The sequence below is a fragment of the Equus caballus genome, chromosome 14 (assembly GCF_041296265.1).
Source record: "Equus caballus isolate H_3958 breed thoroughbred chromosome 14, TB-T2T, whole genome shotgun sequence".
NCBI lineage: Eukaryota > Metazoa > Chordata > Mammalia > Perissodactyla > Equidae > Equus > Equus caballus.
The window spans coordinates 52,128,941-52,152,807 of NC_091697.1; the positions used below are offsets into that span (position 1 = coordinate 52,128,941).

The 23,867-nt window shown below is 39.0% G+C and overlaps 1 protein-coding gene across 19 annotated transcripts in view; it reads right to left on the bottom strand.

The window, feature by feature from the left end:
• ANKHD1 (ankyrin repeat and KH domain containing 1) overlaps window positions 1-21,512 on the bottom strand; it is a 127,511-nt gene extending 105,999 nt beyond the window's left edge. For 15 of the 19 annotated variants that reach the window (XM_070232745.1, XM_070232744.1, XM_070232738.1 and 12 more), the window contains exon 1: window positions 20,775-21,512. In XM_070232745.1, the coding sequence (XP_070088846.1) occupies window positions 20,775-21,065 (291 nt within the window). In that variant the 5' untranslated portion in view covers window positions 21,066-21,512. The remainder of the gene's footprint in view (window positions 1-20,774) is intronic. The other 4 variants (XM_005599151.4, XM_070232751.1, XM_005599154.4 and 1 more) reach the window with 2 other exon arrangements.
• Between the last annotated feature and the right edge of the window lie 2,355 nt (window positions 21,513-23,867).

The window sequence follows — 23,867 nt, forward strand, 5'->3', positions numbered from 1 at the left end:
CCTCTGATTAGGTACAAAAATAAAAAGTGGGAGGGAAAAGGATGAGACAGAATCTGGCCCACAAAAAACTACCTATTGTTCTCTAATAGGTAACCTCTTCTAAAATGCTGAAGGCAAATACTTTTTGTCATCCTTCTCAAGTCTTTTTTTCCCTCCCTTATTTTAAAAGAACGAGTGTGGTTTTCAGCCTTAACTAGAATTTAAGCAAAAAGGGGGAGGAAAATGAGAACAAGCATTTTGTCCCATTTTAAATCCATTTGATATTTCAGAAATGAACCACTGGATGGCAACAGTTACTACGGAAATTGACAACAGACTCAGCTATTATCACCCAAAACAACTAAGTCACCCTGGCCAAAATCTAGTTAGAAAAATCATCTATCAACCCAGCTATGATTTGGCCAAAACTTGCTTCCACTACAATAACAATTTCTAGCAAGTGTAAGCAAGCAGTGCTATAATTAAAACTTTCACTACTGGGGCTGGCCCCGTGGCCAAGTAGTTAGGTTCACGTGCTCTGCTTCAGCGGACCAGGGTTTCACCGGTTCAGATCCTGGGCGCAGACCTAGCACCATACATCAAGCCATGCTGAGGCAGCGACACAGAGAGAAGAACTAGAAGGACCTACAACTAGAATATACAATTATGTAATGAGGGGCTTTCGGGAGAAGAAGAAAAAGAAAAAAAGATTGGCAACAGATGTTGGCTAAGGGCCAATCTTAAAAAAAAATTTTTCAATACTACTAATATGTTTTAAATGTTATAATAGTAAAATAAAATCTCACTTATACATTTGTAAATAACCAATTGTTACCTTTTCTAAGGCTATATTTCTGGAAATAGCAATTGCTAGTTAGAGAAAATAGGTTACTAAAAAAGAACATTCTATCATAAAACATGTACACTATATATTCTTATTATTCTCTAGTCATGTGGTTATATCAAGCAACAAACAAATAAATACCACAACCAAGCTCTCAAATATAAATCAGAAATACATTATTTTACATAGAATGACTTTTAAAAGATAAATGAGTTACAAAATTTTTATTTTGAACATGTTAAATAAATTTGTATTTTGAGTTAGGGACTAAAATAATAGTAGCTAGAAATTTTGCTTCTGGTAATCTTTAAGAATAATCATCACTCACATGAATTCCAACTGGAGCTGTGAAAAAACTCAAAGGAAGGCTAAATCTTTATTTTACACTACCTCTTTTCACAAACCTTCAAACATGAGGCTCCCTTAAGAACTTCAGATTTGATAACTAAAGACAAGAAGCTAAATAAACATCTAAAATATACATTTAAAAAAATATACTTGCTTTTTTTCTTCTTTTCTCTTATTTAGTTTATATTTGGATAGACCGACATATCTTACCTTTCCTCACCCAACGTAAGCCTATCCACCACTTGAAGTCCGAATTGGCACTTACACCAATTTTAGAATGCAGATGGCTTACTATTGATTTCGACTTGGAGCAGCAAAAAAGGATGGGTCAGTGTTCCAAGAGATAATTAGTGAAGGACACAGCAATTCCTTTTTGCAAAAAACACAGTATTCCAAAAGTTTCAACAGTAGCATCCAACACAGATAGGCCCCAAGATCCACTCAAAGGGAGAAAGTAACACAGTTATAATTCAGAAGCTAATAATGATAAATTTAGGAATGAGTTTTGCTGATACTGTAAGGCCCAATATAATCAGCAACAATATCTTGAAACAGTGGAATGAAAAGGCTTTATTCCTTAACATAAAAACTTTTTAAATTTTTTTCTACAAGGAAAACTGTATTCCCAATTTTGGACCCACAATCCTCTTCTCAAAAAACATAAATGGGGGGCCAGCCCTGCAGTGTAATAGTTGAGTTCAGCACACTCTGCTTTGGCAGCTAGGGTTCATGGGTTTGGATCCTGGGCGCAGACCTACATCACTCATCAGCCATGCTGAGGTGGTGACCCACATTCAAAATAGAGGAAGAATGGCATAGATGTTAGCTCAGGGCTAATCTTCCCTACCGAAAAAACAAAAAAAACACAAAAATACCATAAATGCTATCTTGAAATTTCTGAAGCTGATTTCAGCTTTACACAGCACAAGAGAGAACCATCATACTTTTCCTAATTCCAACTTAAAACTGGAGAAAATTAACTCCACTTTGCTCAACTACAAAAACTTCATTTCTAAACTGTAGTTTTAATATAGACTATTACTTTTTTGAAGTCTCTAATTAAAAATGAGAGAAAGGAAGGTCTTTTTTTAATAATAGCTACCATTAACTGCTTTAAAAAAATAGGCCACCATTAATAAAATGTCTCATATGTATCAGCATATTCCATATATTATTCTGTTCAATCATCTTAACTACTCAGTGAAGTAGATTAACTGATCTCCATTTTAAGTAACTGAAACTCAGAAAAGGTAAGTGACTTGTCCAAGATCACAGAACTATACAGGGATCTGAAGCCACGTATTTCAGACTCCAAAGCTCACACACCCTTTTCACCACACCAAACTGCATTAAATGAATCTCTAAACAATGGAGGATAACTAAAACAAATACTAAGCAACGAAGTAAGCAGAGACTCTACAAGTATCGCAGTGTCGCAGTTTAACAACAATAGTAATGTCAGGAAAAAACCTCTTTAAATTTCAAATTAAACGTAATAGATTATCAAGCCCACTAGCTCCTCTCTGCCAGAATTCTTAAAGAGATGGACAAATCATGCTTTCATGTTGTATTTCTGGCAGCTACATCTATATTATTTCTAACCAGCACACATAGAACAAAATTTGTGCCACAACAGGTTTTGTTTTTTTTTTAAGATTTTTTATTTTTTTCCTTTTTCTCCCCAAAGTCCCCCCGGAACATAGTTGTATATTCTTCGTTGTGAGTCCTTCTAGTTGTGGCATGTGGGATGCTGCCTCAGTGTGGTTTGATGAGCAGTGCCATGTCTGCACCCAGGATTCGAACCAACGAAACACTGGGCCGCCTGCAGCGGAGCACGTGAACTTAACCACTCGGCCACGGGGCCAGTCCCCACAACAGGTTTTTAAAAAAGACTGCTCACATACTCACTGGAAAAGTCACAAGGAATGAAGTGTCTGGCAACTGAGGCCAAGAAAAGCTGAATGCTGAAAGAAGAAATTTTACTCTATATTTCCCTTATCATAATAAATGGGTAAGACTGAGGGTAGAAAGAAGTCTTGGCTTCTGCTTACTATTCTAAATAGAAAATAAACTGAATACTCCAAAGGAATATTCAATTTTAGTAAGTTAAAAAGAGCCTCATACACCCCTAAACCTCCAGTTAATACCAGTAAGGAGAGGAGAGCATAACGACTGAGAGCAAGGACTCAGAATACCAGCCTACCACTCAGTGCGATCTTAGCTAAATTGTTTTTACCTCTCGTAGTCTCATTTTCCTCAGCTACAAAATAAAGATAGTCGTAACTATATCACAAAGTTATTGATGATTAAGCAAGATAATATATGTAGAACTACACAATAGTGCTTAACACGTGGTAATTGCTCAATAAATATTAGTTGTTATTACTACTGTTAATATTATCACTACTACTATTATTAAGGTCAATTTACCTAAGGACCTTGTCTTCCTATACTCCTACTCTCTACTCCACAAAAATAATATAGAATCCATTATACTTTTCTTAGGCTAAAAAGTCACCTGAGCATATTAAGCACTATATACACATTCAAATATTCAACATTTATTAAGCATCTACTACGTGCCAGACATTCTATTATATACTGGGAAAACAAAAATAAGTAAGACATGATTCCTGCTCATTAAGACAAAAAAAATCAAATAAATGCAACAAAATATTACAGATGCTACAATAGATAAATACAGACAACATGGGAACACAGAGGAAGGAATGGTCAATTCCAATTGGGGTAGTAATGAAGGAAATCAGTTAGAGATGATGACTCTGGAACAAGAAGGTATCCAACAGGACTGGGAAGAGGGGCAACACTGACAGCAACAGTGTAGAGTAGTTACAAACATGGGCTTTAGAGTCCAAGAAACCTGGATCCAAATCCTGGCTCTATCATTACTAGATGTATGACTTTAGGTACATTACATAATGGCTTTAAGTTTCAGTTTCCTCATCTATAAATTGGGAATAATATCACTTTCTTCATATAGTAGTTGTAAAGTTTACTTGAGAATGTATAGATAAGCATTTAGCCCAGTGGACAATAAGTACTGAGCATACAGTAGCCATTATTTTTTATTTTATTTATCTTTTTTTAAAGATTTTATTTTTCCTTTTTCTCCCCAAAGCCCCCCAGTACATAGCTGTGTATTTGTTTTCAGTTGTGGGTCCTTCTAGTTGTGGCATGTGGGACGCCACCTCAGCATGGCCTGATGAGTGGTGCCATGTCTGCGCCCAGGATTCAAACGCACGAAACGCTGGGCCGCCGAAGTGGAGCACACGAACTTAACCACTCAGTCATGGGGCTGGTCCCTAGTAGCTATTATTATGATTTCAGAAGTGAAAGTAGTGGAAGCAAACATGCCAGGGCATATAATAGCTTGATATGTTGAAAGAACTACAGCAATTTGGTATGGCTGGATCATAAAAAGCAAATAAAGTAGGATACAGCAAGGATAGGGTTGGAAAAATAGAAGCCAAATCCTAAATAACCTTGTATGCCAAACAAGGGAATTTGGATTTATTCTTTATCTAAGGAATGGGAAGACTTTTTGCCAAACGAGTAACACGATTGAACTGGCTTTAGAGAATTTACTCTGATAGCAGGGCAGAGGAAAAATTAGAGAGGTATAATCTTGGAAGTAGACAGAGCCAAGATTACTGCAGTATGTGCAAGTGAAAGATGATGGTTTGATTTATGGTAAAAGCAGTGAGGATACAGCAAAAAGGACAAACAAGATGTTAAGAAAGAACCTACAGGCCTCAAGCACTTAGATGTGCATGGTGAAAAGAAATAGTAGACGTGAGCTCCAAGGTTTCTGACTACAGTGATTAGTTTTAGAGCAATGCAATTTACAAAGGTGGGGGAAAAAAGGATAGGGGTGAAGTGGGAAATGATGAGTTCAGTTTTAGAATTGGTGAGCCTGAAATGTTTACGGAACATACATACAGTAGGCAGTTGAAAAGCCTCTGAAGCAGACTGCCAAACAAGTGAGTGAGGGAAGCCATATAGATATCTAAGAGAAGAATGCTCCTGAGATAGTGAACTGCAAATGCCAAAGGCCCTGAAGCAGGACATGCTTGGAGAGTTTTTGAAGTAATGAAGCAGTTGAGGTTTTGTTCAAATGTGAGCACAAGACAATCTGATGCTGATGGATTTCGTATCCTTTCATTTTAAATCATTGTCCCTTTAAGTCTGCCACTTAAAGCCTATCAAACTACTGAAGTAAGATATCTAAAATTCAAATCTTTTTTGTTTGTTGGTTTGTTTTGTGAGGAAGACTGACCCTGAACTAACACCTATGCCAATCTTCCTCTATTTTATGTAAGACGCCACCACAGCGTGGCTTGACTAGCGGTGCTAGATCCATGCCCAGGATCCGAACCTGCAAACCTTGGGCTGCTGAAGCAGAGCATGTAAACTTAACCACTATGCCACCGCCACCAGGCTGGCCCCTAAAATTCAATCTTTATAGTGATCATCCAACTAACAGGGCAATGATCCAGACATTGGGTTTAGGATCTTGAAGTGTCACAAGATCATGAGAAAATTAAATGAGGTGATACAATTAAAGTGTACAATGCCTAGCACAAACACTCAAATATAATTTGTTAATATCTGAGAGGAGTTTAGAAAGGCAAATACAGTTTGAATAAATAATTTACTTTGTTTTCACGCTCCCTGAAATGTTCAGGTCCTGAAAAGACTGATGTCTTTAAGGGCAGGAACCACAATTTTTCCTTCGTTAACCTGTCAGTCAACTCCTAAGAAAAACAGGTACTAAAATATAGTACAGACTCTCACTGTTCTTAGGGTCAAAATAACTAGTAATTTAACATAATTGGGACCATTTGAACAGTGACATCCAAGATTTGTTTCTGCAGTTTAATCACACAGGTGATTACACTGGCTTGGGTATCAAGCAAATTGTACATTACATAAATATTGAATTCACACCTCTTACGCAATTGTTAGAAGATATCAAGATGCAAAAACTCTAATTGCTATATCTTATATTTTATTCTACTTATCCATTTGTTTATTATCCTAGAAAAAGAACTTCAGTCCATATTCTTCTTGCAAGCTAGTCCTTATCAGATGCACTCAGACTACAACTACTCAAACCAACCATCTCCTCCCTCTTCAGTTTTATGTCTTCTCAAAAATATACTCAAGTTTTGTCGGAGAGGGGATGCACGAAAAAAACCAAACACTAATAATACTATGACAACTTGTTCTTCTAGTAGCCTGGCAAACACAGGTTTAAATCACATGAGTTCCCTCATCCACCTTCAGCATATACAAGAGGAGGAGAAATTTCAAGAGCTGAAATATTATTAATGGCGGGGTGGGGGAAGAGGATCTTTTGTGTGTGGCCATAAATTCTGCAGCATATTAAATACCCCCCTTAAACCGCTCCTAAAGACCAGATCAAGAGAACAAGAACATATCCAATAACCCAGAATAGCCAAAACAATCTTGAAAAAGAACAAAGGTGGAGGACTTTCACGTCCCAATTTCAAAACTTACTACAAAAAGCTACAGTAATCAAGACAGTATGGAACTGGCATAAGAAAACATATAGATCAATGGGGACCAGCCTGGTGGAGTAGAGCTGAAGTTCGCATGCTCTGCTTCAGCGGCCCGGGATTCGCCAGTTCAGATCCCAGGTACAGACCTACACACCACTTATCCAGCCATGCTGCGGCAGGGGTCCAACATTAAAGTAGATGAAGATGGGCACAGATGTTAGCTCAGAGCCAATCTTTCTCAGCAAAAAGAGGAGGATTGGTGACGAATGTTAGCTTAGAGCTAATCTTCCTCAAAAACAAAACAAAAGAAAACATATAGATCAATGGATTAGAACAGAAATAAACCCTCACATTTACATTCAATTGATTTTTGACAAGAGTGCCAAGACAATTCAATGGAGAAAGAAACAGTCTTTTCAACAAATAGTGTTGGGACAACTGGACATCCAAATTTGAAAGAAGGAAGTTGGACCTCTACCTCACACTCTACATAAAAATTAACTCAAAAGGGACCAAAGACCTAAATGTAAGAGCTAAAACTATGGGGGCTAGCCCCATGGCCAAGTGATTAAGTTCACACGCTCCGCTTCGGTGGCCCAGGATTTCGCTGGTTCAGATCTTGGGCAGGGACATGGCACGCTTATCAGGCAACGCTGAGGTGGCGTCCCACATGTTACAACTAAAATATACAACTATGTACTGGGGGGATTAGGGGAGAAAAAGCAGGAAAAAAAAAAAGAGATTGGCAACAGTTGTTAGCTCAGGTGCCAATCTTTAAAAAACAAAAAAGAGCTAAAACTATAAAACTCTTAGAAGAAAACAAGCATAAATCTTTATGACCTTGGAATATACAACAGTTTCGGGCCCGGCCCGGTGGCACAGCGGTTAAGTGCACACATTCCACTTCTCAGTGGCCTGGGGTTCGCTGGTTCAGATCCCGGGTGTGGACATGGCACCACTTGGCAAGCCATGGTGTGGTAGGCGTCCCATGTAGAAAGTAGAGGAAGATGGGCACGGATGTTAGCTCAGGGCCAGGCTTCCTCAGCAAAAATAAGAGGACTGGCAGTAGTTAGCTCAGGGCTAATCTTCCTCAAAAAAACACACAAAAAACCCCAACGGTTTCTTAGACAGGATACCAAAAGCACAGCAAGAAAAAATAAATAAATACAAAAATTGGGCTTCACCAAATTTTAAAATTTTAATGACAATCAAGATAGTGAAAAGACAACCCACAGAATGGAAGAAAATATTTGCAAATCATATATCTGATAAAGTATCCAGAATATATAACTTTTTTCTAAAAGAACACAATTCAACAATAAAAAGGTAAATAATCAAGACATGAAAAAAAGATCTGAACAGACATTTCTCCAAAGATATACAAATGGCTGATAAACACATAAAAAGATGCTCCTTTATTATTCACTGGGGAAACGCAAATCAAAACCACAATGAGATACCACTTCACACCCATTAGGATGGCTGTAATGAAAAAAATAAAACATAACAAACGTGAGCAAGGACGTAGAGAAACTGGAACCCTTATACATCACTGGTGAGAATGTAAAGTGGGGCCCCTCCTGTAGAAAACAGCTTAATAGTTCCTCAGAGCTATCATACGACCTAGCAATTCCACTCCTAGGTATATACCCAAGAGAACTGAAAAGACATATTCATGCAAAACTTGTACACAAATGTTCATAGCATCATTATTCATAATAGCCAAAACATGAAAATAACCCAAATGTCATCAGCTGACAATCAATCTACAATATGTGGCATATCCATAAAATGGAATATTATTCCAATGAAATACTGATACAGGATACAACATGTAGAAACCTTGAAAACAATATGCTAGGTGAAAGAAGTGAGACACAAAAAACCACATATTGTATCATTTCATTTATATAAAATGCCCAGACTAGGCAAATCTAGAGACAGAAAGCAGATTAGTGATTACCAGAGGCTGCAGGGAGGGCGGAATAGAAATAACTGTTAATGGATACAAGGTTTTGTTTGGGGGTGACGAAAATGTTTTAAAACAGACAGTGGTAATGGTTGCACAACTTTGTGAATATACTAAAAACCACTGAATTTGTACACTTTTTGGAGTGAATTCTGGGGGCCAGCCCTGTGGCACAGCGGTTAAGTTTGCCTGTTACACTTTGGCAATCGGGAGTTCGCCAGTTTGGATCCCGGGTGCGAACCTACGCACTATTTGTCAGGCCATGCTGTGGCAGGCATCCCATATATAAAGTAGAGGAAGATGGGCACGGATGTTAGCTCAGAGCCAGTCTTCCTCGGCAAAAAGAGGAGGATTGATGGCAGATGTTAGCTCAAAGCTAATCTTCCTCAAAAAAAAAAAAAAAAGTGAATTCTGGGACAAATGAATTATATTTCAACTTTTAAAACTTTTGAGGATTCAAATTTGAAAAATACTTCAGAAATTTGTTAAATTTCTTATTTTGATAAGTGCACACTGGTTACATAAGAGAATGTCTTTGTTGTCAGGGAATGTTCACTGAAGAGGTTAAGGGTAAAGAGGTATGATGTATGCAAGTATTTCCAAATGGTTCAGAAAATAAATCATTTATTTGTTTATGGAGAGAAAGAGAAAATGGGAGAAAATGAACATTATTGGTAAACTTGAGTAAAGGATATATAGGAAGAGTTCCTTGTTCTATTCTTGCAACTTTCCAATAAGTTTGAAATTATACCAAAATAAAAAGTAACAAAGAAAGAGAATGTATCCAATGTAATTGGATACTGCCCCTTTGGGGATTTGCTCTTTGATAATAATACTTCGTTTCATTACGTTACTGAATTTAGCAACTGTGCAATATTTAAAAGGCAAAACTTAAAATGTAGAGATTTAGCAGAAGAATAAGTAAACACTTAGATAAAAAATCAACTAGAGGGGCTGGCCCCGTGGCCGAGTGGTTAAGTTCGCGCGCTCCGCTGCAGGCGGCCCAGTGTTTCGTTGGTTCGAATTCTGGGCGCAGACATGGCACTGCTCATCAGACCACGCTGAGGCAGCGTCCCACATGCCACAACTAGAAGAACCCACAACGAAGAATATACAACTATGTACCGGGGGGCTTTGGGGAGAAAAAAGGAAATAATAAAATCTTAAAAAAAAAAAAATCAACTAGAAGCTGATAAGAGACAAAAGTCCTTAGAAAGTGTACCACTCAAGGTATCAAGTGAAATGGACAAATCTTTACCTTCTGATTCAGATTTCATAAAATGCCTATGTGAAAACTTTTTCAATTCTACATCAGTAAGAAAATACTACAGGTTCATTTATCTAGATTTAATACCACATTGAGATAATTTTTCCAAAACTGAACTCACCTCTAATCATATAAAGGATAAAAAATATTCTTCCCATTCTATATATGAAGCATTGTGATCAATCACAAATAGTCAATATGAGGACAAATCAGGGGAAAAGATAAGGATATTACAGAAACATCTACTCAGAGCACAGTACTCCATGTTAACTGGGCTCAGTGGCTTCAGGGAGGACATCAGTGAGTGCTCAGTCTCTCCCTGTATAGATGCTTTCTAATATTTCGTCAAACTGAAGCCTTTTGATTTAATATCTACTGAGATGAAACATTAACATAAGATTTGTATTAAACTTGTTCTCATCCAAAGCAAACTAAAGATTTAACACAATTCCTATCAAAAAGCCCAAGAGCATTTTTTGCAGAAATAGACCCATTCTAAAATTCATGTGGAATCTCGAAGGATCCTGAATAACCAAAACAATCTAGAAAAAGAACATAGTTGGAAGACTAACACTTCTTGATTTCAAAACTTACTACAAAAGCTACAGTAATCAAACAGTGTGGTGCTGGCATAAAGACAGACATACAGACCACGAGATAAAACAAAGAATCCAGAAATCAACCCTCCCATATATGGTCAATTGATTTTCAACAAGGATGCCAAGACTATTCAATGGGAAATGATAGCCTTTTCAACAAAAGGTACTGGAAAAACTGGATATCCACGTGCAAATGAACGAAGTTGGACCCTGACCTAACACCATATGCAAAAATTGACTCAAAATGGATCAAGGAAAAGTCAAGAATACAATCCCAATTACAATCGCAACAAAAAGAATAAAATATCTAGGAATAAATTTAACCAAGAAGGTGAAAGACCTATACACTGAAAACTATAAGACTAATTGAAAGAAATCAAAGAAGACATAAAGAAATGGAAAGATATTCCATGCTGATGGATTGGAAGAACAAACATAGTTAAAATGTCCATATTACCTAAAGCAATCTACAGACTCAATGCAATCCGAATCAGAATCCCAATGACATTCTTCACGGAAATAGAACAAAGAATCCTAAAATTTATATGGAACAACAAAAGTCCGTGAATAGCCAAAGCAATCCTGAGAAAAAAGAACAAAACTAGAGGCATCACAGTCCCTGACATCAAAATATACTTCAAAACGGCATGGTACTGGCACAAAAACAGACACACAGATCAATGGAACAGAACTGAAAGCCCAGAAGTAAAACAACACATCTATGGACAGCTAATCTTTGACAAAGGAGCCAAGAACATGCAACGGAGAAAGGAAAGTCTCTTCAATAAATGGTGTGGGGAAAACTGGACGGCCACATGCAAAAGAATGAAAGTAGACCATTATCTTACACCATACACAAAAATTAACTCAAAATGGATCAAAGACTTGAATGTAAGACCTGAAACCATAAAACTCCTAGAAGAGGGGCCAGCCTGGTGGCACAGTGGTTAATTTCGCGCACTCCACTCTGGCAGCCCAGGGTTCCCAGGTTCAGATCCCAAGCACAGACCTAGCACTGCTCATCAAGCCATGCCATGGTGGCATCCCACATAAAGTAGAGGAAGATGGGCACAGACGTTACCTCAGTGATGATCTTCCTCAAGCAAAAAAAGAGGAAGATTGGCAACAGATGTTAGCTCAGGGCCAATCTTCCTCACACACACACACACACACACACACAAAACTAGAAGAAAATATAGGCAGTACACACTTTGACATCAGTCTTAGCAGCATCTTTTCAAATACCATCTCTACTCGGGCAAGGGAAACAGAAGAAAAAATAAACAAATGGGACTATATCAGACTAAAAAGCTTCTGCAAAGCAAAGGAAATCATGAACAAAACAAAAAGACAACCTATCAACTGGGAGAAAATATTTACAAATCATATATCTGACAAGCGGCTAATTTCCAAAATAGATAAAGAACTCATACAACTCAATGACAAAAAGACAAACAACCCGATCAAAAAATGGACAGAGGATATGAACAGACATTTTTCCAAAGAAGATATACAGATGGCCCACAGGCACAGGAAAAGATGTTCAATGTCACTAATTATTAGGGAAATGCAAATCAAAAATACAATGAGACATCACCTCACACCCACCAGAATGGCTATAATTAACAAGAGAAGAAATAGGGGTCAGCCCTGTGGCTGAGTGGTTAAGTTTGCACGCTTTGGTGGCCCAGGGTTTTGCCAGTTCGGATCCTGGGTGCGGACATGGCACCACTCATCAGACCACACTGAGGTGGCATCCCACATGCCACAACTAGAAGGACCCACAACTAAAATATGCAACTATGTACTGGAGGGATTTGGGGAGAAAAAGCAGGAAAAAAAAAAAGACGAGAAATACTAAGTGTTAGAGAGGATGTGGAGAAAAGGGAACCCTCATACACTGCTGGCGGGAATGCAAACTGGTACAGCCATTATGGAAAACAGTATGGAGATTTCTCAAATAATTAGAAACAGAAATACCATAGGATCTAGCTATCCCACTACTGGGTATTTATCCAAAGAACACAAAATCAACAATACAAAGACATCTATGCACCCCTATGTTCATTGTAGCATTACGCACAACAGCCAAGACACAGAAGCAACCCAGGTGCCCATCAACTGATGAACAGGTAAAGATGTGGTGTATTTATATACAATGGAATACTACTCAGCCATCAAAAAAGACAAAATTGTGCCATTTGCAACAACATGGATGGACCTTAGGGTATTACGTTAAGCAAAATAAGCCAGAGAAAGACAAATACCATATGATTTCTCTCATATGCGGAAGATAAACACATGGATAAAGAGAACAGATTAGTGGTTACCAGAAAGGAAGGGGATGGGGGGGTGGGCAAAGGGGGTAAAGGGACATATATGTATGGTGATGGATAAAAACTAGACTATTGGTGGTGAGCATAATGCAGTCTATATAGAAACATATATAATAATGTACACTTGAAATTACACAATGTGATAAACCAATATGACCTCAATAAAACAAAATGAAATTTAAAAATGGATCAAAGACCTAAATGTATGAGCTAAAACTATAAAATTCTTAGAAGAAAACACTGGAGAAAATCCTCATTACACTGGATTTGGCAATGACTTCATGGATATGACACCAAACCACAGACAACAACAAAAAATAAACTGGACTTCATCAAAATTAAAAACTCTTAAGCATGGAAAGACACTATCAACAGGGTGAAAAGGCAAACGATGGAATGGGAGAAAATATGTGCAAATTAGGTACCTGATAAGGAATTAATATCCGGAATATACAAAGAACTCCTACAATTAAACAACGAAAAAACTACCCAATTAAAAATGAGCAAAAGATCTGAATAGACATTGCTCCAAAGAAAATATACAATGGCCAATAAACACAAGAAAAGATGTTCAACATCACTAATCATTAGTGAGATACAAATCAAAACCACAACGAGATACCACTGCATATCCATTAGGATGGCTGTTATCAAAAACAAACCACAAAATAACAAGTATTGGCTAGAATGTGGATAAAATGGAACATTGTTGGTGCATTGTCAGTGGGAATCTAAAATGGTATAGTTTCTATGCAAAACGATAAGCACGGTGGTTCCTCAAAAAATTAAAAATAAAATTACCATATGATCTGGCAATCCCACTCCTGGGTATACACCCAAAAGAACTGAAAGCAGGGACTCCAACAGACATTTGTACACCTGTGTTCATAGCAGCATATTCACAATATCCAAAAGGTAGAAGCAATCAATCCAAGGGTCCATCAACAGACAAATAGATAAGCAAAATCTGGTATATACATACAATGGAATAGTATTTAGTCTTTACAAAGAATGAAATTCTGACACATGCTACAACATGGATGAATCCTAAAGACATTATGCTAAGTGAAATAAGCCAGTCACACAAAAAGAGAAATACCTTATGACTCCACTATTTTGATGTACCTAGCGTCATCAAATTCATAGAGAAAGAAAGTAAAATTGTTGTTGATAGGGCTAGGGAAGGGAGGATGGGGTATTACTACTTAATGGGCACAGAGTTTCAGTTTGGGAAGATGAAAAACTTCCGGAGATGGCTGGTTGTGATGGCGACCTAACAGTGTGAATGTATTTAATGCCACTAAACTGTACACTTTAAAATGGTTAAAATGGTAGATTTTATGTTATATATATTTTAAAACAATTTTTTAAAAAACAAAAAATACTTAAAATGGTAAATTTTATGTATACTTTACCACAATGAAAAAAAAACTTGTTCTCAATCTAACTGTCCTCATTACAAACTGTTAAACTTACCTTCACAACATAATAAACTGTCCTCCCATTCAATTCTTTGGTTCTTAGGGCTGATCCCTGGGGATACACTTGCCTTTTGCTTTTCAAAATTGGATGCAAATGCAGGTGAATCAAGCCACTAGGATACAGCGGGATATCTACTTTTTATAAAAACAACCTTTCCACTACTGAAAACATGCATTAAGATAAAATCTTTACGAGAACGGAAGTGTGTATAGTGGAAAAAGCAAAATATGCTCTTTGACAAACAGTTGCTAGCAAATAAAAAAGAGCCTTATATACAACTTTACTTTCTTCCTGGTTTAGGTAAAGTTGGCCAGGAGAAAGGTAAACCAGTCAATCATCCTAAGGCAAATGATCTTCATTCACAGGAACCAACTAGTGTCAGTAACTACCAATAGAATAGCACACAGATTTTAATTTCTGCAAATTAATTAGAGATTAACAATATCACAAAACCAACTGTTTCCCATATTGGCAAAAGTGCAAAGTTTCTATATGCCTTTCAATACCAGTGGTTTTAATATTTCTTAATTCTTTTAAAATGAATAATGACAAGGCCTGAACTTTTCAAGTAAGTTCAATTATAAAATTACCTTAGAACAGAGACCCTATACTTAATGGTACACCTTTGAGTGCCTTCTTAATATATTGATCTACACAGTAATCACCAATTTGATTAAATAATATAAAACTTCCAACAAGGTCAACTATGGATTATATGCTAGTCTGAGATAGACATTGGTTAAGCAACTAATTAAATTCATTGGTACAATGCATCAGAAGAGACACAGTCAGCAGGACAATCTAGCAGGTAAGGTAACTAGAATGGGAGTCAGATGACCTATTTTCTACCACAAATTAGCTGTGTGATCCTAGGCAAGTCACCTAGCTCACTGGTTCCTAGACGTTTGAGGCTTTAGCCAGCATCCTGCCATGACGTTTTCAATATGATATTTTGTCAAATATGAACATTTTAAAAATTCATTTCATAACAGTAGGAAGGGCATAATCTCAAAACAGAAAAAAGTGGAAAAAAATATCTTTATGAGAAATTCATTACTTTTTCCTTACTTTTCTCATTTCACTTTAGATATATGAAAACTTCAATAGGGACTAAGCAAGTAATTTATTGGAGAAACAGCATTTGGTAACCAAAAACTTTGCCTATTTCTTAATCTAAAGAAGCAAAATAGTAGCATAGGTTCTAGATTCAGTACTGGATTTAAAACCTAGCTTTACCACTTACTAGCTGTGTAACATTTTTTTGTTTTTTGTTTTTTGGATTCATCATTCCTCTGAGCCTGCATTTATTCATCTATAAAAATGTAGATAATACCTACCTCAAAGAGGTGTTGAAACGATTAAATAAAATAACGAAAGTATCTAGTACGGTACTGGCATATAATAAGCATTCAATAAATGGTAGCAGTTACCTAAAAATGAGATGAAATAGGATTATCACCAAGATTCTATGACTTTATACACAAGCAACAGGAGAGGAAAATTGTAAATAATAAGGTCCAAGAAGATAGATATATTGAAACAGTTCATTTATAGTGAGAAAAAAAAAAGAACTAATTTTATTTCTTACAACTCTGGTTCTGTAGGAAAGTAAATTTGACAAAAAAAAAATTGGTAGACGCCTCATTTCTTTTCTTTTTACTTGCCAGCTCAAGACTAATACTTTCTAAAAACTGCTTTGCTTTCTTTAAAGCAACGTATTTTATTTATCTTACCTATCATTGAATCAGAGGGTCAGAATTGATTTTCAGAGGTCATCCAGTACATCATCACTCTATCAAATAAGCTCAGAAAGGAATGTGCTTAAACTCAGCTCCAAAGCTTCATTCTTAACAAGTTTTATCACTTTCATTAGATAAAAATCTAAATCCTTCTCAAATTTACCATTTAAAAATCTCACATGAACAGTATGTTATCTTTTGTGTAACAATGGGGAAAATAAAAATACATATTTGTATTTCCATAAAGAAATTCTGAAAGAATATATAAGACATTAGAAGTGTAGAGGGTAGGGTAGTTGGGAGCAGAGGCAAGATCAAGACTTTTCACTGTATTTGAATGTAATCATCTACCAAAATGAAATAAATAATAACCAAAAGAAAACCCTTACATACTTCAAGTTTCACAAAAAGGTTTTCCTTCACCCATACCTAATGAACTCTGTTTTGATCCACCATTCACATAACCATACTCAACAACATATCATTTTATATGTAAAGTCTTAATGCTTTACAGAATGAAACTTGTGCAAGGTTGATACTCATGCAATACAACAAATTGTTACAGTTAATAACCTGTAACTTTTCCTTTAATAAACATTCCCAATGTCTCCAAAATTTGCTCTCTAGAATACAAAGTTATATTTCCTATCTTATCACTACTGAGAATAACTTATAGAATAAAGTCCTTTCTATCTTGAACAAAGACCCCATAAAGGTTTTTTAGAAATTCATTTTCATGGACAATAAATGAATTTTTCAAAAACAATACAGCATTTTAAGTGAAAAGTTCCAAAAAATGATAAGTTTACCATAGAAAATTTATAGCATTAAACCTTTCAGTGCCTGTCTTTCAATTTCTCTCTTGTTCAGTTTATGAGTGTAAGCCCTGAGATGCTATTAAAAGCAGTGACTCACCTTGTTTACCTGAAGTTTGAATACATAGTATTCACGACAAAATTGCCATCCCTGACGATAAGAGTGGCCTCTAGACCAGTGGTTCTCAACCAGGGGTGATTTTGCCCCCAGGAGACATTTTTGTCTGTCACAACTGGGTGGGTTTTACTGGCCTCTAGTGGGTAAAGGCCAGGGAGGCTGCTAATGCATAGGAGAGCCCCTTATAACAAAGAATTATCTGCCCAAAACGTCAATATGTTGCTCTTAAGAAACCTCACTCTAGATTATAAATCACAAGTAACTCTAAAGGAAATGATCCATCTCCTTTCCTACCAGAGAAAATCATAATGGAACTTCTGTATGGCCTGTGCTTTAGACTCTAAAAATAATTTTCAGGGAAAAAAAAAATTCCCTACAAAGCTTTTGTTATAATTTGCCATAAATTGCTGTATACAATGTCTGTGCGCTTTTACCTAATTGTAAATACGGCAACTGCCTCAAGATAAGAAAAAAACATTAGTACTATATAAAGCTATGCTAACTGGATATCTGTCTTTAAAGTGTGTGTATATTAACATGTATGCACACATACATAGGGTTATACAGGCCAGGAAAATTAAATGACAGAAAAATTTTAATATTGATTACCTCTGAAGAGCAGGATTTAAAGGGTCAGTAGGGGTGACAAGGAGGACTTTTACTTTTCACCTTATATCTCCTATCTATACTGTTGAGTTTTTCACCATGAGACTATATTACTTTTATAGGAGGATGTCACACATCTATACATGCAGGATATGTATACATTCTTATGACAGAAAATTTAAGCCTTAAACCTCACTAAAGTCCTTTCTTTAGGAATTTTTTCTTTTAACTTAAAAAAAAAAAGACTACAAATCTAAAATTAACATTTAAAAATGGGTCTTTAAAGAATTTTTAACCTGACCTCCAATGTGAACAATGCATACATTTCAATAGAATCCAACGCAAGTTCTGACTTCTACTCAAGGCCTTGGATGGCTAAGGAACATGCTCAGTATGCCTGAAGAAATACAAAACAGATATTTACCCCAAAGTTTAAAACAACAAGAACCAAAGAGCCCAAATGGTGGCATTCCTTAAGCTAGCACAATTCTAATATAAAATTTTTTTTAAAACACCCAAGTCCCGTCTTCAAATAAAAGGTCTTTGACTTAGCCAGCAAGGGAAAGCAGCTTGTTTTTTCTCTGCTACTGGCTCTGATAATGAATAGAAAAGAGGTCCTTAGAGTATCTACACCTCTGTACACCAAATATATAGAATTTCAACTAATTGTAGAGCAAATACACTACGCCTCCACATGTTTTACTCATTTCTCACTTAGTCCCACCCTCTTTAAGAAACAAGACAAACTTCACGCTCAAACCATAAACCAACCCATGTCTCTCTGGATATCTAGATTCCAAATACTTGGTTGTAAAAGATCTATGAAAGATGAAAATACAGATTTTAGTAATATTCATCAAATGCCAGTTGAGTATGTGATTTTTGACGAATACTATTTATGGTCTCTTCACACTGTAAATTCAAAGGCAATAATGTGGGAGAAGACAGTTCATCCTGTCAGAGAGAAAAAAGGCAAGAAATTTGCATGGGCAAAATAGGTCAGTTCACTCACAAAGGCACATATACTATATAGCAGAGCCTTGATACTCCAGGAATTTCTTCTCTATGTGATATGGGAGAAAGAGAACATAAAAACAAAATTTTATTTCTCCACAGGTTAAGAAAGAATCTATATACATACTGAGCATCATCTTAGACTAGGCTAAAGTCTCTGGGTATCCTAGAAACTTCCATTCCAAAAATAAGGTCTACTTATACACCTAATACCTAAACTCTTTTTAGTCACAGAAAACTAAATGGGTGTAGGAATCACAAATAAATTACTTCTATAATAAATATAAAAATACACATATAAGGTGTGGATTCTGCTCATCACTTTAACTACATAGTACGTGGACTCCAAGTGAAATACAGTGTCTGTGTGTGTGTGTGTGTGTGTGTGTGTGTGTGTATGTGAACAAGCCTCACAGAACTGGTTACTCCAAAAGTTCATTTCCCAGATATAACACATGACCCCAAGGGTTAGAGATTTATGACTCTGGAGGCTCGTTAGCACTCTACGTCTGAAGAAATTTAAGAATACTTATATAAAAGCAAATGAATGATCATCTCACTTAGGACGATTATGTAAAAATGGTCCAGAAAATCAAGGACATCATCTTTCCATCACATTTAAACCAAAGCAAACCTTTTCAAACTCTCTTACAAGTTTCAAAGAAAAACAGACTCTAACCTTTACAGTCTAAACATGTTCCCACTTTATTTCCTAGGTAAAAAGTACACATGTTGTAGGGTCATCTCTCATCAATTTTCATTGAAAGGATAAAAGCAAGCTTTCCACAAGACCAAGAGTGGGGGTGCTCCAGAGACTCTCCTCATAACTGGCTACTCAAATAAAATCCTTTTCCATCTTGGCTTAGAAGTTATTTCTCTTATAGTGAAACTCAAAGATACATTCAAGGGACCAGCTCCCTTACAACCAACACACTGTTTTTTCCAAAGCAAAACTTTGGGGTCAGAATGTACTAAGGTTTTAAATCTAAAGGAACCCCTGTGCAGACACAGAATGGTAAGACAGTGTACTAAGTGTATTCTGCAACTCACAAATACAGATTCCTATTTCTCTCAAATACAACAGCCAGGATAGCTATATAGAGAGAAATTCCTGTACTTTAGCACCAAGATCGGAGGTTAAAATGATTGGTTATAGGAGATGAGCAAGGTACCCTAGAACCAAAATAGAATACTCTAAGCACTTAGAACAAGAGTCATCACAGGACAGTACCACATCCAAGCCAGAGTCAAGAGAAAAAAGTACATATATAAAGTATCTCCTTTTTCTCTGAAGCCCAAAAGATGATGCCTACCATCCTAGGTTGCTCAGACCTAAAAGTGCCCAGTATACACATAAGAGTTAAAATAAATGAAAAACCTGATAACTAACTTCCGTCACTGCAAAAAGTGTCCTTAGGGTGCCTCACCTTCTCCAAGTCTAAAAATCTCCAGAGTTCAGCTATCCAGCCATTCTGAAGCTCAAAGATGCCCTGGAACTTCCTTTTCCTGTCTAACTTCACAAAAGGTCCCAAGTGCAAAACTCACGTGATTTTTCAGGGTAAAAGCAGAGAGCTCCTGTCTCAAACTAAAGAAGGGAATTAAGAACCCATCTTAAACACACAGGTAAGGCATAAGGCAAATAAACGCCCAACCCCTCAATTTGGGGGAGAGGCATACAGTGGAAATGCTCTTTGGGGACTAGCTCTGTCTCTGTCTCAGTCTCTCCCTCTCCCTCTCCCCATCTCGCTCGCGCTCTCAGTACCAAGGGCAGGGACGCTGGCAAGACCCCGCCCCCCCCCCCCCCCCCCCCATCTCCAAAGCGGGGTGGGCGGGAGGTAGTCTGAGGAGTCCTTGTTCCCGCGCGAAGCTCAGAGACCAAAGGACTCCCCATTGTGGGTCTACGGGTGGTGACGGGAACCAGTCCGGCTCGAGCTGCGGGCCGAAGAGCAAGCCGAGGGCGCACTAGGCCCGCACCGCTGCCACTGCCGCCATGAAGCCGATCGCTGTCAGAGAACGACTCCGCCCGGGCAGTGGGAGCGTGGCCCGGGCCCTGTGCCGGCCCAAAGAGAATGCATGCCTCATGCTCTGTGGGAGGTGGGGGTCCTAGAGCCGTACCTCGGACACCTCGTCTTCATCGCTGCCAGAGGCACCACCGCCACCCCCGGTCCTCAGCACAGCAGCCGCCAACTTGAAATCCAGCGCCGCGTCCCCTCCGCCCGCACCGCTGCCGCCGCCACCGACTCCCGGCGCGGGCCCGGCCTCCCCAAAGAGTCTCACGGTGCGGATCCCTAGCCCGACCCCTCCCGGCGGAGGCGGCTCCAAGGCCCCGGCTGGGGCGGATCGCGGAGCCACCGAGTCCAGGTCCTCCTCAAAGGAGGTGCCGCCGCCTCCGCCGTCGGTCAGCATGGTTCGCACGCGGAGCCGGAGACGCTGCCGAGTCACTCGCGGCCACCGCCGCCGCTGATCCCGGGAACGAGAGGAGCAGCAGGAGGAAGAAGCGTCTCCTTCCCCCCGTCCCAGCAGCGCCACTAACTTCTCACTGCCTAACCTGCTGCCTCCCGCCCCCGACACTCGCCACTGGCTGCAGCTCCCCAGCGGCCGCAGATCATTGGACAAGGTGACCCGTCGCTCAGGCTCTTCGTCACGCGCCGCTCGCTGGCTCGCGGCCCCCAAGCTGCGTTGACCCGCGCAGGCCTAGGCGGTTGTGAACACCCGCCTCCTACTCCCCACGCGCCAACTTCCGGTCTCTTTCTACGTCTATTGGTCAAGCTCTCAGACTGTCGCGTCACGACCTTAAAGTGGATTAGTTGGCCTTGTGGTCACTCATAGCGACCCCTGACAATGGGAGACTTCATTGGCGCCATAAAGTGTCGGTCACTTTGTCACAGGACGTCGCGCGGTACGATTGGCCGGTAAGAATACCATTTATCCCGCCCCCGTCTGAGGTGACGGGAAAGGGTTGGGGAATTTCCACTTCTGATTAAAATGACGGCTGAGCTGATGACCTGCAAGAATTGGTGAGATTGAGTAGAATTCACCCTGCGCTTGGGGAGGCATATACGTCAAGTATGCCAAAGGCGCGGAGGTAACACGGCTCCCACCTGTCGCTCTCCGCCAGGCGCGGAGACTACAACTGGAGAGTTGCTGCACGGGGATTGGAGGAAAGAAGCAATCAGTCTCAGATAGGCTCCACCTTCCTGCCAGTCCCTGGTTGGAGGAGTGAAGCGTCAGTCACTAGAGCGGGCGCCACCTCTGGGACAGGTGAGGGTGCCTAACCTATCTGCCTCTGGCTCTCTGGGCGGGAGTGGGGGCTGAGGCGAGGGGCAGGGCTGCCCCTGTTGCGTGCCTCGCGCCTTTCGGAGCAGAGCCCAGCGCGCAGAGCTGAGGGGACCTAGGGGGCTGCTAGGGATGGCCGTCCAGAGGCGATTCCGCCCGGCCGCGTGCCCGGACGTGACTGGGTGCGGCAGATCTACAACCTGCGGGCGGGATCACCCCGCGGGGCCGCGTTCTCTTGTTTGTGGAAGGCGGTGGGCCTGAGGGCTGGACAGCGCCATGCCTCAGTACTGGGAACTGTCCCACGAAGGAAGAGGGGAAGCCCGCGAACAGCGCGGGGCCGTCGGACCACAGGGCTTGACGCGGTGGTTAAGAGTGGTTAAAACTGGAGCAGTTTTGAGTTCTGGTGCTGCCACTTATTTGCTATGTGACCTCCGGGCGTTTGTTGTTTAGTCTCTGACTTTGAGCTCGTTCATCTGTAAAATGGGGGTGATATTAGTAGCTCCCTCACTGGATTGTTGTTGTGAATAAATTGTAATAGCATAAGGCGTTTAGCAAAGTGCCAGATGTAAAGACTCATTTTTGTTAGTTACTCTTCCTTCAGGAGTCCTCCACCTGCCCCTGGGTCCCGCAGCCAAACTAATTCTTGTCAGATCTCTATGATGCAAAACAAGGCCAGCTAAGGGGGTCTTCCCTCCTCTAAGGGTCTCTCTCTACCTCTGTTATCTCTGTATCTCTCTATCTCCTTTGTCGATACGGAAGGATTAAAAAAGGCTCACCCTCCAAGTAATCCTGTGATCAAAGATCACAAGAAAGGCGTTTGGTGAAATTTGCATGGCAAATGTCCTTTGACCCAACGAATGTCCCATATGATTTTTAGCCAACAGAGGTTGACTAAAAGCAAAAGATTTGGCATTGTCTCCTCTCTTGCAACTTTGACAAAAGGCTTGTTTATCTCTATTGCGCAGTATTTAATATTTCACCTCTCTTGAACTGGAATCTGAAAAATCTATAAAGAATATAATGATTTCTTAAACGACTTTAAAAATTGATTCTGCCAAACATTTATTTAAAGAACATTTTGAAGATTGTGAACATTTCTTTGCGTTGGTAATTGCTTATTTTGGCATTTCACATGCAAAAGAGGACAATGTTTTCTATAAGTAGAACATGTTAGGTAAATGTTCTTTCCAGGTAATAAGTTGTAGAAAATGGTGGTGGGGGGGGGGGGGGGAGTCTTGTACCTTTTCTAGAAAACTATTTTGATGTAAATGCCACATACGTTGGTTTTAGTTAGAATTTGTGGAACTTAATTAGCCCATATCCTCAGTGCTTTTTAAGTTTTCAAGGCATGTGTGACTAGGTCACAACCCAATCTAATAGCACCAACAAAGAAACCCAGCAATGCCCAACCCACTTCAAAGCTGGATTATCCAGAATTGGTATGGATACATCCTTAGGCAAAAACAGGTATTGACTGGTGCAACATTACAAAGGAACTACTTGTCATTCCTACTACTAATACAAAAATAATTTCTGATGCAACTCCCTGAACAAACTCATTAAATTCTTTAAACAAATGTAATGAATCTCAAGGAAAGAGAGAAAGGAAATCTGAGTGTATACACTTTACCTAGTATATTTGAGAGAGAAAAATACTCTCTGGGCGTATGAAAAGTACTCAATACCTAGCAACCAACCTTGAGTATAGCCAGGAAAATATGATTGAGCAATAATCTTTGTTTCATCTGGACCTGTACCTAAGACACTTGTTGTCAGTAGTTTGACAGTCAGTATGGGAGTTAGGAACCCCCAGTTTCCTAGATTTTGGAGACTGCTATCTAGTGAATACATAAAACCACACTCAATTTATTCAATATAAAATATCAATAAGTATTAATGTGATTTAGTCGGTAACCTTGATTTTGATATGTG